The sequence below is a fragment of the Chiloscyllium plagiosum genome, unplaced genomic scaffold, assembly GCF_037043375.1.
Source record: "Chiloscyllium plagiosum isolate Xiang-an unplaced genomic scaffold, Cpla_swu_hap1 HiC_scaffold_8, whole genome shotgun sequence".
Taxonomy (NCBI): Eukaryota; Metazoa; Chordata; class Chondrichthyes; order Orectolobiformes; family Hemiscylliidae; genus Chiloscyllium; species Chiloscyllium plagiosum.
In genome coordinates this window covers 52,666,310-52,682,598 of record NW_028270146.1, presented here as the reverse complement: position 1 = coordinate 52,682,598, position 16,289 = coordinate 52,666,310, and the positions used below count along the sequence as shown (strand labels likewise).

Below are 16,289 nucleotides of genomic sequence, written 5' to 3'. Positions count from 1 at the left end.
AGCAGATTAGTATTATAGAACTTTGAGTATGGTTTATAACTTATTATTCTCCAAATGCAACCAAAAATGTGACTGGTTCATGTGCTACGTTTCAGCTAGGTTTTTTGCATTATATAGTATGTTGCATGACTGACCAGAGGGGAAAATTGCATGTAAAAGGCTTATAATATTTACTTATCAGTCTTAGAAAATACACTTAAAATGTGATCCATCTTACTGTACTTTTTCCTCTTATAATCTCATTTGTATAGTTTTGAAAAATGAATCAGGGCCATCAGAACAAGTTCAAGTCAACCCTATCTAGATCCACCCCATCCAGATACAATATGCTGTTTTGGATGTAGGTTTGCTCACTGAGCTGGAAGGTTAATTTACAGACATTTTGTTACCCTACTGAGTGGACCTCAGACGAAGCAATGCTGAAACTTCCTGCTTTCTATTTATATGTTTGGGTTTCTTTGGGTTTGCAATGTCATTTCCTGTGATGTTATTTCCTGTGGTGGTCACTTCCTGTTCCTTTTCTCAGGGGGTGATAGATGGGGTCTAACTCGATGTGTTTGTTGATGGAGTTTCGGTTGGGATGCCCTGCATCTAGAGATTCTCGTGTGTGTCTTTGTTAGAAAGCAGGAAGTTTCAGCATTGCTTCACCTGAGGCCCACTGAAGATGTTACCTAGCAGGGTAACGAAACATCTGGAAATGAACCTTCCAGCTCAACGAGGAAACTTACATCCAAAACCTCAACCTGAGCTACAAATCTTCTCAAAACTCACTAACAATATGCTGTCCATTTGTTGTCTCTTCAACCATGCAACTTACTGATTGAAACCAAAAAAAAGTGTAGCCAATTTCAGAAAATAATATTTCGAATAAACCAAGCAGTCCTTCTAAATTCTAGGAGACTGCAACAGCTCATTTCTCGTCATTGCCCCACCTAACTAACAACTTGCCTTCTATAAAGGGAAGTCGGATGTCTTGTTTCCAGAGGCTGTCTAGATCTCTCGTTGAATAACTGGAGTTCAAACAACAATATTTTCAGTTAAATCTTTTTAAAATCACCCTTATTTTTGATGTTTAATTTTTGGTTCTTACTGGAACTGTCACTAATGCCAACACTTGCAAATATACACAGTGAATCAGGCTGGTTGTTTTCCATGGTTAACCAGAGGCAAGTGTCAAAAGTGTCATAATCACTGTATCCCTCTGAACTTAATACAAGCTTACATTTTTCAGATAGCTGTAGTTTTACTTCAGGGTTGACTTAACTTGAAGTTATTTTTCCCTGCCACATTACTTAAGCTGTTCTGCCTCAGATTATAGCAATGCATTCTGAGCTACTTTAGTTTAATAGGAGTAAATTAAAACTAAAACTGCAGCAATGTATTTATCTTCCACATACACAGATTTTTAACAAGAAGTGAGAACTTCCCAATCCTAATTTTGTCTCATTGTCAAGTGACCAGGGTTTTTGTGGTGCAGTTCCCCTGTTGCATTTCTCTACACATGCTTTGTCCATAGTGACTGGAAATCCCCAGCAACCAAAGCCAAGATAAGGTTTCTAGTTCTAACTCTGTGTAAGTGCAAAGTCATCTGGGGTAGTTTTGGAAGAGTGTGTTACCTTGTAGAATATTGTAAACTTAAACAAGTTTATAAAATCATGCTATGTTGTGCACTGCATCAGGCCATTCAACTAATTAAATGTGGTCTAGTAATGTTCTCCTGATTGTCCACCAAAAGGTTCTGTTCTTTGCTCTTCTGTCCACCTTTACCCTCTTCTCTTTGCTCCCCTTTCAAATTAATACCACTCTGCAAATCCTGCCTCACCTGCCTACTGTACTGTATCTTAACATCCTGTATATAGTGCTATGGTATATTGACTGACTTCAAAACTACAACACTGGTCCTTCTCTAAGATATTTTGTAATTCTTATCTCTTGTCGTTTATTTTGCATTTGTTGTGTGTGTTTATTTTTATGTCTCCATCAGTGAGGATGGGCTGAGGTAATATTTTTGCTCAGTGTGTCTGTAAACAGTATAACAGATAATCTCAAAAACTAATGGATGGATTTCAATGAAACTTGTACTCTGCGCATGGCCTATTGGGAGATGGGACATATTAACTTTTTTTTAACCAGTATCACAGAGTTGTTTTATTCATAACGTTGTGGGTTGTTTAGGACTCAGCTGCTGTATAGCAATTCCTCACAGCTGTTAAAATGGGAGCAGAGTTTGTAGGGAACATTGTTGGCTGTATTTTAGCCTGAGATGGAAACTCTTAACAAAACGCTTTCTTATTTTCAGCTTTGTAGTTAGAGAATATCATCAATACAGAGAAAGACTTTAATGAAGAACTGTGAAATTGTAATAATGTTGAGCTAGCAAATGTGGCAGAGGCAAGTGCTCTACTGACTACTCTCTTTACTAGTTACAACTGGGGAACATTGTGCCATTTGAAAGTATTACTGAAATAAAATCAAGAACTACAGACACTGGAGATCTGAAACAAAAACAGAAACTCCTGGTGAAACTCAGCAGGTCTGGCAGCATCTGTGGGGAGAAAATAAAGTTAACATTTTAAGTCCAGTGGCAGTTCATCAGGACTGCTTTGTTTTGCCGGCAGTTTCTGATTTTGTTGTAAATATGTTGGGATAGTTTATGAAGCTCTAAAATTTAGACTTCAGTATTTGAAAATGGATACTGATTTGAAGTTTCCACTTAAATTACGGATATTAACTTAAAGTAGATCCAGCTCCTTGAATGCCAACTTGTAGTGAAACTAAAAAAAATGCAACTTCATTATAATTGGTTAAAATGTTTGCCTTCGTTTAGCACTTTCTTGATCACTGTACATCTGAAAGTGCTTTACGGTCACTACAGCACTTGTGAAGTGTAGTCCCTGTGTATATTTTTTAATCAATCTCTTCAGTAGGTGGGACTTGAACAATGCAGGGAGCAGTCAGTATTGTATCCAGCAAAATCGCAGAAACATTAATGTGGTAATGACCAGCTAATCACAATCTGTTGCAGTTATTTTGGCCATGAAGCCAAAATTAACTCCTCTGCTCTTATTTGAAATCGAGACATGGGATCTTTTAATTCCATTAACAGCGTTAGATTGGCTCTCAGTTTAATAACTTACCTGAAAGCTGGCACCCTTTTCGGTGCAGTGCTCTTGCTACTACACTGGAATGTCTGCTGAGATTTTTTGTGCTCAGGGATAGCTTTGTTTTGTTCAGTGTTTGTTATGTCCCCATAGCAGCCATGGCATTTTGCCAATATGAATGTAGTGATTGAAATGGAAATATTTAGAATTTGCTTTGTATGATATACATTTCATATGACATCAGAAAAATGTGGTAACAATTAAGGTCAGGTGTGGCCAATCTTTCAGACATGTCAAAAGAAGCCATTTTTTTGGGATGTTTCTGTGTTGAAGTTCTGTTTGTGGAAAAGCATTGCTGTTGTCTACAATTACAGTCAGACTCGTTATGTGCAGAATTGCTGACAAAATTGCGGAAATCTCGCATCTCTTAGAGAAGAGAAGGTTAAGTGCTCAAAATTATGAGGGATCTCCGACACAGTAAAAGATGAAAGCCAGAGTGCTCAGATTTGAGGTTATTGACAAAAGAAACAAAGATGATTTGGGGAAAACATTTTTACGGATAGTGTGGCTAGTATCCGGATTGCACTGTGTGAGCATGGAGAAAGCAGAACCAATCATCCATTTGAAAGGAAGTTGGATGATAATTTAAAGAGGAAATAATTTCCAGAGAATGGACTGGGAGAGGGACTCATTGAGTTGCTTTTGCAGAAAGTAAGCACAGTAAAGGCTAAAACCATTATATGGGTTGCACTTCACTCAACACAAGTGTTTTTGAAGCACTTTTAGTTGGCATTGCTTTACTTTGGGATCCATTGGGAAGAAATTTGTGTTTAACACCAACAATTGAAACTCTCATACCTATTATGGATCATCAAAAGAATTGACTTTTTTGACCACCAACTCAAGACCAGTGAGTAGGCAAATAGCATTGTTTATATCCTGAAAAATGTATTTTTTATTAAAAGGTATGTTCCAAAGAATGCTTTCACTACTGTCTAGAACAAATTCATTTAAACAATGCATTGCATCTTTTTGGATTTAAATGGAAAATGTTGGAAATATTCAGCAGACCATACAGCAAATTTGAGGAGAGTCAATATTTTACATTATGGTGTTTGTTAGAATTGGAACATGTTATACTTTCAACAAGATTTGAACAAGCACAAAAGAGGAGGGATTAGAAAATAAAAGGGAAGGTTTGAAAGGATGAAAGACAAGAAGGGTTAAATTAAGAACTAAATTATTGTTGGCACTTCTCAGAAAAAAAAGAGAATTGTAGTTACTATCTGAAATTGTTAAACTAGATGTCGAGTGCAGAATGTTTGTAAAGTACCAAATCCGAAGATATTTATCCAAGCTTAGTTGAAACAATGTATGTGGCAGAGGTTCGAGTGGGGTTGGTCTGAAGAATTAAACAGTAAGTGATCAGGAGCTCAGTGTCAAGGCTGGAGGCTGAACAAAGGTGTTCAGTAAAGCTATCACCCAATCTTCCTTTGTTGTCCCCACTTCAGAGGAGAAAGCATTATGTGAAATTAAGTCTAGGTGGCTCAGATAATTGTTGGAGTGAGTGTTGAGACCCTGCATGGTAAAATGGAGGTGATGAAAAGGTTTGTTACAATTCTCTCCCCCAGCCTTTTCTTTCCTTGCTTTGTGCTTGTTTAAAAACTGATACATGTGCAACTCTTACATTCTCTCCTTAGGTGCTGGATGGCCTGTTGAGTGTTTTCTTTATATTTCAAGTTTCCAGCATCTGCAGTATTTTCTATTAACTAAAGGTTTTAGCTTTGGGTTAGTAGGTCTGAAACATCTGTTCTCAACAAAAACGTACTTCTGAAGTCTTTATCTTACTCAATTAGAAGGGTACCATGTTTGACTCATCATTTGAACGTTCATTTTTTGGTACCTTTGATTTTCAAACAAGTTGGTAACAAATGTGTTGCAAATATTTAGCTGGTCTGTGTGGACAGGTCAACAGGCTATGTGACGATTCTTGCTCCTATTTTTCAGTTTTTCTGAAATCTCTAGTTATTTACTTAGCCATTCCTTTTGGTTCCGCTATTGGCAAACTTACTTTCAGGTGGCTGTCTTACAGCTATTGCACTGAATCACCCCATGGGCCAAAATAGCCTTTGAAGAAAAACTGTTTTTGAGGAAAAACTGCCTATTTGAATTTTGTTGAGGGTTGCTTTTTGATTTTTGGGACTATTTTCTATTTTTTAGGGGCTTCCTGTCAGATATGAGCATGCATGTTTTCAAATCCATTTCAAGATTAATTTGAAGACATTGGTTCATGTACTAAAATGTGGGTCCACAATAAAGTTGAGTATGATCAACGGTTAAATAATATAGTCTGTTAGAATTGGGTTGCTTGTCCACAGATCTCTAAAAGTGACAGGATAGCTTAATAGGATAGTTAAGGAGGTATACTAGTCACTTGCCTATATCATTTGTGGCATAGATTATAAGAACAGGGAGGTTATGTTGGAGCTGTACATACTTTTGGTAGATCACAGCTGGGACACTGTATAGTTCTGGTCACACACAATAGGATGGATGTGATTGCACTGGAGGGGATGCATAGGTGATTCACTGAGATGTTGCCTTGTTTCTATCAACTAAGTGGAGCTGCGGGACAGAAATCTTAAAATTCAGTGCAGTACTCATGAACAAAATGCTAACTAATTTTGTTTTACAAAGAAAGTCACTTTGCTATCAGGGAAACCTGATAGAGGTGTATAAGCTGTTGAGGAGCATGGACCGGTTGGGTAGAAATCAGCTATTCATCTTAGTTGAAGTACCAGTAAAAAGAAGGTGCAATTTTAAGGTGAAAGTTCGGCAAGGATTTGAGGCTTTTTTTTCATCCAGAGGATGGTGGGAATTTAGAATGCACTGCTTGGGAGGAGGAGAGACAGAAAATCTTTCCCTGTTTAAAAAGTACTTGGAAAAGCACTAGAAATGTTGTGATGTTCATGGCTTTAAGCCAAGTGCTGGAAAGTGGAATTAGTGACGATTTAGGTTTTGCAAGATCAGGTTTGATGGTTCATCTCTTCTGTACTATTTGATTCTGTGATTGTCATGTGGGGTTGGGGGAGGAGAGCTTGGTGGCTGACATTAATTTTATCTTCTGTAACCTGTAAAACCCAGGCAACAAACTGAGAGAACAGTCAGCAATTCCCAATGGAATGAAAATGACAAGCAACAAAGTCAAGACTTGGGGAGGGGTGAAGGAAGGTAATGTATATTAAGATGCGGATGCATTGCTGCAGTTCAGACACTCAGTTGCAAAAGTGCAAAGATCCAACACTGAGGCATGTTTTTATTTCAATGTTTTACATTTTTGTTCTTGTCTTTTGATTTTTTTCAAAGATTCTTTGTAAAGGTTAGGTGGTAAATTTGTACACAGTCACCACATATTTTGAACTATGCCCCCCCATCCCTTCTCCATTAAAATCCTGCTCCTTGTCTTAAGTTTTTGCTGCAGCTACCTTCTAGAAGATCCTTCAGCTCAAGCATCCTGGTTTTTAAAAGTGAATATAGCAATGGATATTGGCTATTCAAACAACTTGAACCTTGTCTGCTTTTCAGTGGGACAATTTTCTAATTCCATCATGTCACTTAATGTCCTTGGCTAGTAAAATAATCTGTAGCCACAACCGTGACATTTTAGTTGGGTGAAACTATGTTCATCTTGTACTGTATTTTGAATACTGCATTCAGTCTGGTCACCAAACCGCAAGAGAGACCTTCTGGCTGCAACAATAAAAAACTATGCTGTTGATTGCAAGAGCAGAAGATAATTAAGAGAAAAAAATGAAGGGTATATGGGAAAGAGTTTCTTGCTGTTATGTCTAGTGCCTGTGGCTGATATAATTTTCAGTTTGCCTTTTGACTCCTGTTACATACCCATGTCTCCCTTTCTCTCTCCCTGCAGGATTTGTAGTTTTGTCCTTGTCCTCCTTTCACTTTATATGGAATGTGCAACATTGAGAAAAGCCGCCTCAGCTCACCTACATATTGTTTTGTTAATCTATTCAAGGTCATGTTCGTTTAGTCTGTACTCATCAACAGCGAACCAGGAAATAAAATTAATTTATTATCCTTGATGTTTCATTCATCCTATTGTGATTGAAATAAATATGGGAACATATATTAATGTATGGGATAAAAATGCTGTAGTTTCATAAAAAATTGTATCATAGAAAATTAGATTTCTGGGGGAGGTTGTTCAGGAGCTAACTTTTATATATTCTTTGTAAATAGTGATATTACAGTGTAAAAGCATAAGTTTTAATCACTTCAGTAATATTTGAAAGATTGGTATAGTATCTGTGGGGATTTCCAACATACTCATTCTTAAGTAGGAGCAAAAAATAACTGATTGCAACTTTGGTTTCAGAGTTTAACTGCGTATATGTGAAAACCAAAGATTGCTGTCACTTTTACAGGATAACAGTGATGTGCATTGACTTTCACTGCCATTACAATGTAAAATTCAGCTGTCATTTCCATATTATCCATTGCCCATTCCTGTGACCCCTTCAGCTTTAGCTCTTAATAAAGCACCTGCTATACTTAGCTCCATTGGTTGTTGGCATTGCTAATTGCTCTTTTTGGATTTAATCCCATTGTCATTGCATGCTCTTCCTTTTGTTTTAAGCAGTTCATCTGTGGTTCTGATGTCTCTCATTTCCAACCTCTCTTTTTTGAAATTCTTCATAACATAACCACATCCTATGCCTTTCATCAGTCTCTATACTATTTTGTTTGCATTTCTTATACACCCAACAGTGAGACTGCCTTTCCAAAGACAAATTTTTTTAATGGTGCTTATAATAATCTCACAGTGCCCTGTAGAACTTGATGACCAATGAGTTACCTTTGAAGTGTAGATATTATTGCAAAGTCATCATGATTGTCATGTAAGAAGTACAACAGCCAATTTGTGCACAGCAAACTCCCATAAAGACTAATGCTTACCATTATTGTTTTCCAAAGATTAAGTATTAACCAGGAGGCCAGGGATGCCTTGTTTCCCTGCTTTTAAATAATGCCAAGATATATTTTACATCCTGAAGGCCTCTTTACTGTCTTATTGGAAGAGTGGCACCTCTTACAGTGCAGCATTTCCTTGGTACTACACCAGAGTGTCAATGTAGGTTTTACATTGATGAGAACCCACACCTTCCAACGCAAACACAAGCTGTGGTTGACTTTGTGACAATGATGCTTTATCTCTCCTCAACAACTCCAATGGCCTATTTGCTGACACTGCCATACTTGCATCAATATATCAGGACATTGCTTACAATAAACATTTCTTTTTTATCCTCGTGCAGGATGCTTTCAGTTTGCCATAATGTTCCATCTGCCCAATGCTTCACAATAATATTTACAAGCAAAGGGGAAGTTTCTATATATAAACCAGTAAGGCTTTGTTTTATCTTGCCACAAACATCTTTGATTCATTAACTTAGAATTCTTAAAAATGGTGGCCTGATCATGGTACCAAGTTTAATGGCTCCGAATTAGCTGATCTTCTCATTGGCGCATTGTGTTGAAATGTCCTGAGTATGATGAGCAAATAAATACAATCACAGAGTTGTACAGTTTATATTGCAAATTATTCTGATGCCATTAAGGTTCATTGAAAGGTACAGAAGTTATGTTTTTGGTCTCAGGAGAAATAAAAGCATTGTTAGAAAATTACTAGCAATATGGGCTGATTCCTGATGTGCTTAAACTTCTAAGCATAAATTTGCAGCATCTTACGAACTGGCATAGAATAAGGACATTTGCTTGAGCCAATAGTCTGTGACAATGAGTGGTGATCCATTTTAACAGAAGTTTGGTTGAAGTGGTGTAAAAGATCAAGTAAACTTAGAAAAATACAACTCTGACTAACATCTGCACCCTAATTTCCTTAATGTTTTCCACTGTATTTATACTGTCGTTGCAGCATGCTGTTTTAGGAAACTCGGGTCATTGCTGTTGTTTTTTTTTGTTTAGTAACCTGCTCACAATTGTGAATGAGTTTCATGACTGCTTGCTCAGGGTAATTAGAGTCATAGGGATATACAGTCTGGAAACAGACGTGTTGGTGTAACTGGTCCATGCCAACCAGATAATCTAGTCCCATTTGCCAGCACTTGGCCTATATCCCTCCAAACCCTGGATCAGTGGTGCTGGAAGAGCACAGCAATTCAGGCAGCATCCGAGGACAGGATTTTGCCTGTCCTCGGATGCTGCCTGAATTGCTATGCTCTTCCAGCACCACTGATCCAGAATCTGGTTTCCAGCATCTGCAGTCATTGTTTTTACCTCGTTTTTTCCCTCCAAACCCTTCCTATTCATATACCCATCCAGATGCCTATTAAATGCTGTAATTGTACCAGCCTCCACCAGTACTTCTGGCAACTCATTCAATACATGCACCACCCTCTGCATGAAAAAGTTGCCTCTTAGGTGCCTTTTATATCTTGCCCCTCTCACCCTGAACCTATATCCTCTGTTCTGGACTCCCCCATCCCAGGGAAAAGACCTTGTCTGTTTACTCTATTCATGCCCCTCATGATTTTATAAACCTCTATAAGGTCACCCCCTCAGCCTCTGACACTCCAGAGAAAACAGCCCCTGCCTCTTCCTATACCTCAAATCCTCCAACCCTTGTAAATCTTTTCTGAACCTTGACTCTGAAGTTATTCTCAATCAGTGATTTAAGATACTCTATCTCCAGTATCACCTGCCTCTAATTTTGCATTACTCCAATATTCTGAGTTTACAAACTCACTATCTCAACTTTTTTCTTAATTCACAAGCTTAATTTTACACAGACTTTAACAAATCATAGGTTGCTAGGCGAAAGTGAGGACTGCATATGCTGGATGTCAGAGACAAGATTAGAATGGTGTTGGAAAAGCACAGCAGGTCAGGCAGCATCCAAGGAGCAGGAAAATCAATGTTTCGGGCAGGAGCCCTTTATCAGGAATGAGGCTGGGAGCCTCCGGGGTGGCTCCTCGCCTCATTCCTGATGTAGGGCTCCTGCCCAAAACGTCGATTTTCCTGCTTCCCGGATGCTGCCTGACGTGCTGTGCTTTTCCAGCACCAGTCAAATCCAGGATGCTGCCATTCACCTTGCATTATGTACCTCTCACCATGTGAGTCAGAGAAAAGTGAGGCAATTCTATTTTCTTTAAATTGTTATTTCCCCTTATGGTTATCTTGTGCCTGTCCTTGTGACTACAAGAGGAAAAGCTTTGACAGGTATCTCTTTCTTTTTAGCAATTCTATGTCCTTGTACGTCTGTGCCACTTAAGTACCCTACCATGTAACATAATGCATAATCTCTACATATGTAGTAAATTTACTCTCCCTTCTGTCATGTCTAAGAGAAATAAATTCAGTGAAGTGCTTCATACTCGTAGCCATAAAATAAAGAGAGCGATCCACACGTATTTGCAATTACTCATTGCTTTTCCATCCTCTGCTTTAAGTATCAGGTTGCATGTAAAAGACTGGCAAACATATTTAAAGTGTTCCTAGTTACATCTTCAAAATGCTGTATGTTCTAGGCCGATTAAAAATAGTTGTATTTTCCCTCCCATTACTATTGTGGGGGTGTGGTGGTGTTGGGTGTGCATGTTATTCCTCTAATTTCCACTTGCTGCTGTGTATGTATAACAACAGCTGATTGTTATGGATATATTAGTAATTTATAAGTTCTATTCCTGTGGTGCAGGATTTCTCTTTGTAAGTATGTGTTAATCATTCTTCAAGTACAAGGAAAATTTTAATTGAAGGGGTTGCAGTGACAGTGGTATTGTCACTGGTTGATTAATCTAGAACCCCAGGCTGATGTTTTGGGGACATGGATTTGAGTTTTTACCATGGCCGATTGTCAAGTTTGAATTCAATAAAGTCTGGAATTAAAAGTTAGCTGAATGGTGATCATGTAACCAATGTCAATTGTTGTAAAAACGCATCTGATTCACTGATGTCCTTCTAATGAGAATGATATCCGCAATCTTTACGTAGTCTGACTTACGACTCTCAGCAACGTGATTGAGTCTTAACTGCCTTTTCAAATAGCCAGCAAGGTATTCTGTTGCCTCAAATTGATGTGAAATCTAAACACAACAATGAAGCTGGACAGACCACGTGACATTCACATAGGACCGGAAAGGGCAGTGCAGATACATCCTTGCTGGCCATGCAAAGTCGTTTCCACCAATAGAACATAGAACATATTTAGGTTCTTCGGCTAAAATTTGCAGAGTTGATATAACCTAGTTAAGTGGTAGCCAAACCAACAGAATACACCTTTCAGACAATGCCCCAGAAATCACTGTCACCATCCCTTGTTATGCCCTGTTCCACCACCATGCAGATGTACCAGTGGATATGGCACAGTGCATTCTAGACGTTTCTCACTTATTGCGAGGAAAATATATTTTTTTCTCTCATCAGTTTTACTTCTTTCACCAATTATTTTAGATCTATGTTCCTTCGTTACTTTCATGAGTGGAAAAAGTTCTCCCTATCTTCTATGTCCAGACCATTCATCATTTTGAATATGGTAAAAACAAGGACTGCAGATGCTGGAAACCAGAGTCTAGATTAAAGTGGTGCTGGAAAAGCACAGCAGGTCTGGCAGCATCCGAGAAGCAGGAAAATCAAAGTTTTGGACAAAAGCCCTTCATGAGGAATAGGGCCGATGAAGGGCTTTTGCCCGAAACGTCGATTTTCCTGCTCCTCGGATGTTGCCTGACCTGCTGTGCTTTTCCAGCACCACTCTAACCTAGACCCATCATTTTGAATATCTCTATCAAAACTCCTCATTATTTTTTCCTCTGTCACCCAATAAATAACATTAAAACTGCCGTCTGTGTCCATAAATTTCCTCTTGCCCTCAGTTCTGACCTTGCAGTCTCCTTAACATTTGATATCAGCCTCCTCTGTCACTTAAGGATACCAGGGCTGTTGCTCTGACACATCCATTTGTCAAGAGCACTGAACAAATTCTTAACCATTCACCTTAATACATGGCTATTATACCCAGTCTCTGCAGAAGAGTTATGACTAAATTTGATCATTTCCATGTCTTGTAAAAACCAATTTATGACTAAATTAACTAACATTTTGATGGGAAGCTCAGAGTTATGTGCTTTTGAGGAATTCATCCTTGATGAAATAGTCAGTACTTTTGTGAGCTGGTAATGATCTAATAAATGTTATAAACCTCAAAATCATAATTAGTAGCATTCAATCACTGAGCACGTAAGTTAGTTCAATGAAATTGTGGGTATTGAGAGTTACAGAATGTGTTCGGTACTGTCTGTTAGATCTCATTTGTGATTTAAGATTCTGTGTTTTCAAATTAGCCTCCTTTACATGTGGACAGGTAGAGGAAAAGGTCACTGAAAAGATGTTGCTTTGTAGCCTACAAATTCTGTTTCTTTTTTCCTGAAAGGGGTGTCATCTGATTTTATTTTTGATTTGCAAGTTGTCTGCTTTAAACTTGTAGATTTTTGACATTTATTTTGTTTACCTGAGGAGCTTCAGTGGACGTAGTGCTGACAGATATTCTCTGATATAGATTGTTACCTTTAGTTCGACTGTTTTGAGCCTAAAACTTGGGCTAATGTGGGGGAACTACTTGTCAGGAATTCCCTTCTCAGAGGACAGACTTAATGATATCCCACCAGGGTGAGAGATTCAGAATTTGCTATGACAAAAGCAAGTTGGAAATTATGGGTTTCACTGGTAGGTAAACAAGTGGCTAAGGTTCCAATGATGCGAGTCAAGGGAGGTTGATAATTAAAATCTTTGTTCCTAAATATATATAACTCCCTGAGAAGATGTTTACAGTCTTATTTCTTGATTCAGGTTCAAAGGCAGGTCCATCCAACTCTCTCAGCAAAAGAAGATGCCCTCTTTTACATAGAAGAGTTGATTCTTCAGTTATTAAACATGCTCTGTGTTGCACAACCCCGGACTGTTCAAGATGTAGAGGTAAGAACTATGGTGTCTTGTATTTTTACATATTGGAAATGAATTGCATCATAATATCTGTTCTACACAGTTTTGAATTTATGTTCATGATTGATTTAACTTCATTAATTTGTCAAATTAAAAGGCAAGTTGGTTTGTGGTAGGTTATAAAATTAATGTGCAAAGCAATGTAACTGCCCTTATTATAATGAAACATGTACACTGGCTAGATTGATTTCAAGTTCTGGTCAAATGTGATTTCCCATGTAAAATGTACTCTTCAGGTGAATTTTACACTTGCAGTGTTTCAAGAATGGAGACTATTAACCTGATAAGAATATTGGAAGTTGGCTGGATAGCTGGTTAGTGATGCAGGGTGACTCTCATCAGCTCAGTTTACTCTGAAGGTCCTGCCTTCTCAATCTTTTCCCTTGCCTGAGATGTGGTGACCCTCAGGTTAAACTCGCCACTAGTCATCTGGTGGTAGCCCTATGGTTGTTTGAGACTATGGCGAATTTACCTTTTATTTATGAAGAGTGCTGGAACAAATAATTCCAACTTAACATTTCAGTAGAAAACAGTTTGATTATTATTCCTAGTCTTTGCTAAAGAGTCTTGCCTCGATGTGATCCACTGCAACATCTTGTATTAGCCAATTGAATTATTTTAGTCATTACATTATGGACTTCCTATTAGAATATTTAATAACTGACAAAGACTGAATCAAGTGTAATGTGGTAATGGATGACAATGCTTATCATCTGTTCTCCTTAAAGTGGATTGTAACATTTGATCTTGATTGAAACAAGATCTGCAGAACTTTCATCTCCAGAAATGAAGTATTCAATTAATATGGTATTTGATCCTTACATCTGATTCTTCAGATCTGTTAGAGGCTAGCAGTACATTTACTCTGTCAAACCAAATTCACAGTGGACTGCATTGTGTTAGTCTAAACTGAAGTGTGTGCTCCAGTTTTCACATTGCTGCAAGATGTTGAGGGAAATTTCATTCTGGTATTAGTTTAAAGGAAGTGTAATAAGAATTCCAGTGATAAATATTGTAAGATACAACTAAATTTATCTAATTTAAGAGTCTGAAAGTCCATTTTCTTTCAATTTTGAAACCTACAAATTCCTAGTAGGCTTTAAACAAAGTTTATTGTTTGATTTTTTTAAAAATTAGAAGCTTCATATTTGTATCATCTTTGAAAAATATTATTTATTTAATTAGTAATTTCTTTAAGTAATTCATTTTCTTCTGCATGAACTCTTGAAGGAGGCAAAAAATTGGCACTATTTTAGGGATTTTTGAAATATTTTTGATGTAGTTTTCTTAAGAGATGAGATTAAAATTTGTGGAAGAATTATAGAGTCATACTTCAGTCCAACCAGTTCACACTGACCATGTTCCCAACTAGTCACACTTGCCTGCATTTGGCCCATCTCCCTTCAAACCTTTCCTATTCCTGTACTTATCCAAATATCTTTTAAATGTAACTGTACCTGCAATCACCACTTCCTTCGGCAGTTCATTCCATACACAAACCACTCTGTGTTGTCCCCATGTCCTTTTTAAAACTTTATCATCTCACCATAAAAATATGGCCCCTGGTTTTGAACTCACCCACCTTCAGAAAAATAACTTTGCTCTTCACCTGATCTATGTCCCTCATGATTTTATAAACCTCAATAAAGTCACCTCTCAACTTTCTATACTCCAGTGAAAAAAATCCCAGTCTATGCAGTCTCTTCCCCATAATTCAAACCCTCCTGTCCTGACAACATCTCTAGATTAGTAATATTCTTCCGAGAGCAGGGCAACCAGCACTGCTCACAGTACACCAGGAGAAGCCTCACCAGCACAACTTCAACATGACCTCCCAACTCCAATATCAAGGGTCTGAGCAATGAAAACCCTGTCTACCTCAGAAGCAAATTTCAAAGAATTACATACTTGAACCCCTAGGTGTCTCTGTTCTACAACAGTACCCATGACCCTACCATTAATTGTATAAGTTCTGTCCTTGTTTTACAAAACTGTAATGCTCGTGTTTATCTAAATTAAACTTCATCTGCCACTTCTCAGCCCATTGACCCAATTGATAAGATCCCTTTGTAATTTTAGATAACCTTCTTCGCTGTCAACTATATTTTAGTGTCATCTCCGCACTTATTAACCATGTCTCCTATACTCTCATTCATATTATTTATATAATAACAAACAAAAATGAACCCAGCACTGATTCTTGTGTGCCATTGCTGGTCACGGGCCTCCAGTCCAAACAACAATACCCCTACTCCTACCCTCTGTCTCCTACCATCAAGCCAATTTTGTAACCAGTTAGCAAGGTTAGCCTGAATCCCATGTGATTTAACTTTACTAATTAGTCTACCATGCAGACGACTTTACTAAAGTCCATGTAAACAATGTCTACCGCTCTGCCCTCATCAATTGTTCTGGTTACTTCATCACAAAACTCAAGCAAGTTGGTGAAACACATTTCCCTCGTACAAAACCATGCTGACTATTCCAAATCAGTCCTTTTCTCTCTAAATGCATGTAAGTCCTATCTTTCAGAATCACCTTCAACGATATACCCACCAGCGCGATCAGGCTCACAGGTCTAAAGTTCCCAGGCTACTCCTTACAAACTTTCTTAAATAAAGGCAATACATTAGCCACCATCCAGTCCTCCGGCACCTCACTTGTGGTTATAGATGATTTAAATATTCCCACAATTTTTTCCCTAACTTCCCACAATGTCCTGGGATACTGAGGACTAATTAAAAGAAGAAAGTAAGTTGAGACTTCACTTGCTTAAAATCTCAATATTGTAACTTCAAAAGGATCAATTTAGATCTCGATTGGGTAGGAGAGCAGACGCTCTTACTTCCAGCTTTGAGGCCACAGCAAAACAAAGGACATAAAGGTAGCTTCCTGAAGGGTTGCATGGTAAATATGCCACTTTCTGAAGAAAGGAATATTTCAATGATTGGGATCTTTGATTCAATGCATGATCTAGCTAATTTCAGTGAGGTAAATGATGTAGGCTTCTGGTATATTGACGACTTGACGAAGAATCATGATGATAAGGTCAAGGAGGTGGGAGGTGAGGCAGTAATTCCAGATGCAGACACTCCTGAGTTGCAAATAACCTCGGTACTAGTAATCACATTATGTTCAGCCTACTGTGCTTAC

The 16,289-nt window shown here is 38.0% G+C and overlaps 1 protein-coding gene across 5 annotated transcripts in view; it reads left to right on the top strand.

The window, feature by feature from the left end:
• Positions 1–16,289, top strand: part of sos2 (son of sevenless homolog 2 (Drosophila)) — a 104,846-nt gene that overhangs the window by 22,513 nt on the left and 66,044 nt on the right. For all 5 annotated transcript variants that reach the window (XR_015757901.1, XM_087989844.1, XM_087989843.1 and 2 more), the window contains exon 2: positions 12,984–13,109. Coding sequence is in view for 4 of the 5 variants with exons in the window: in XM_087989843.1 (XP_087845969.1) it covers positions 12,984–13,109 (126 nt within the window). In the remaining variant the exon portion in view is untranslated. The remainder of the gene's footprint in view (positions 1–12,983; positions 13,110–16,289) is intronic.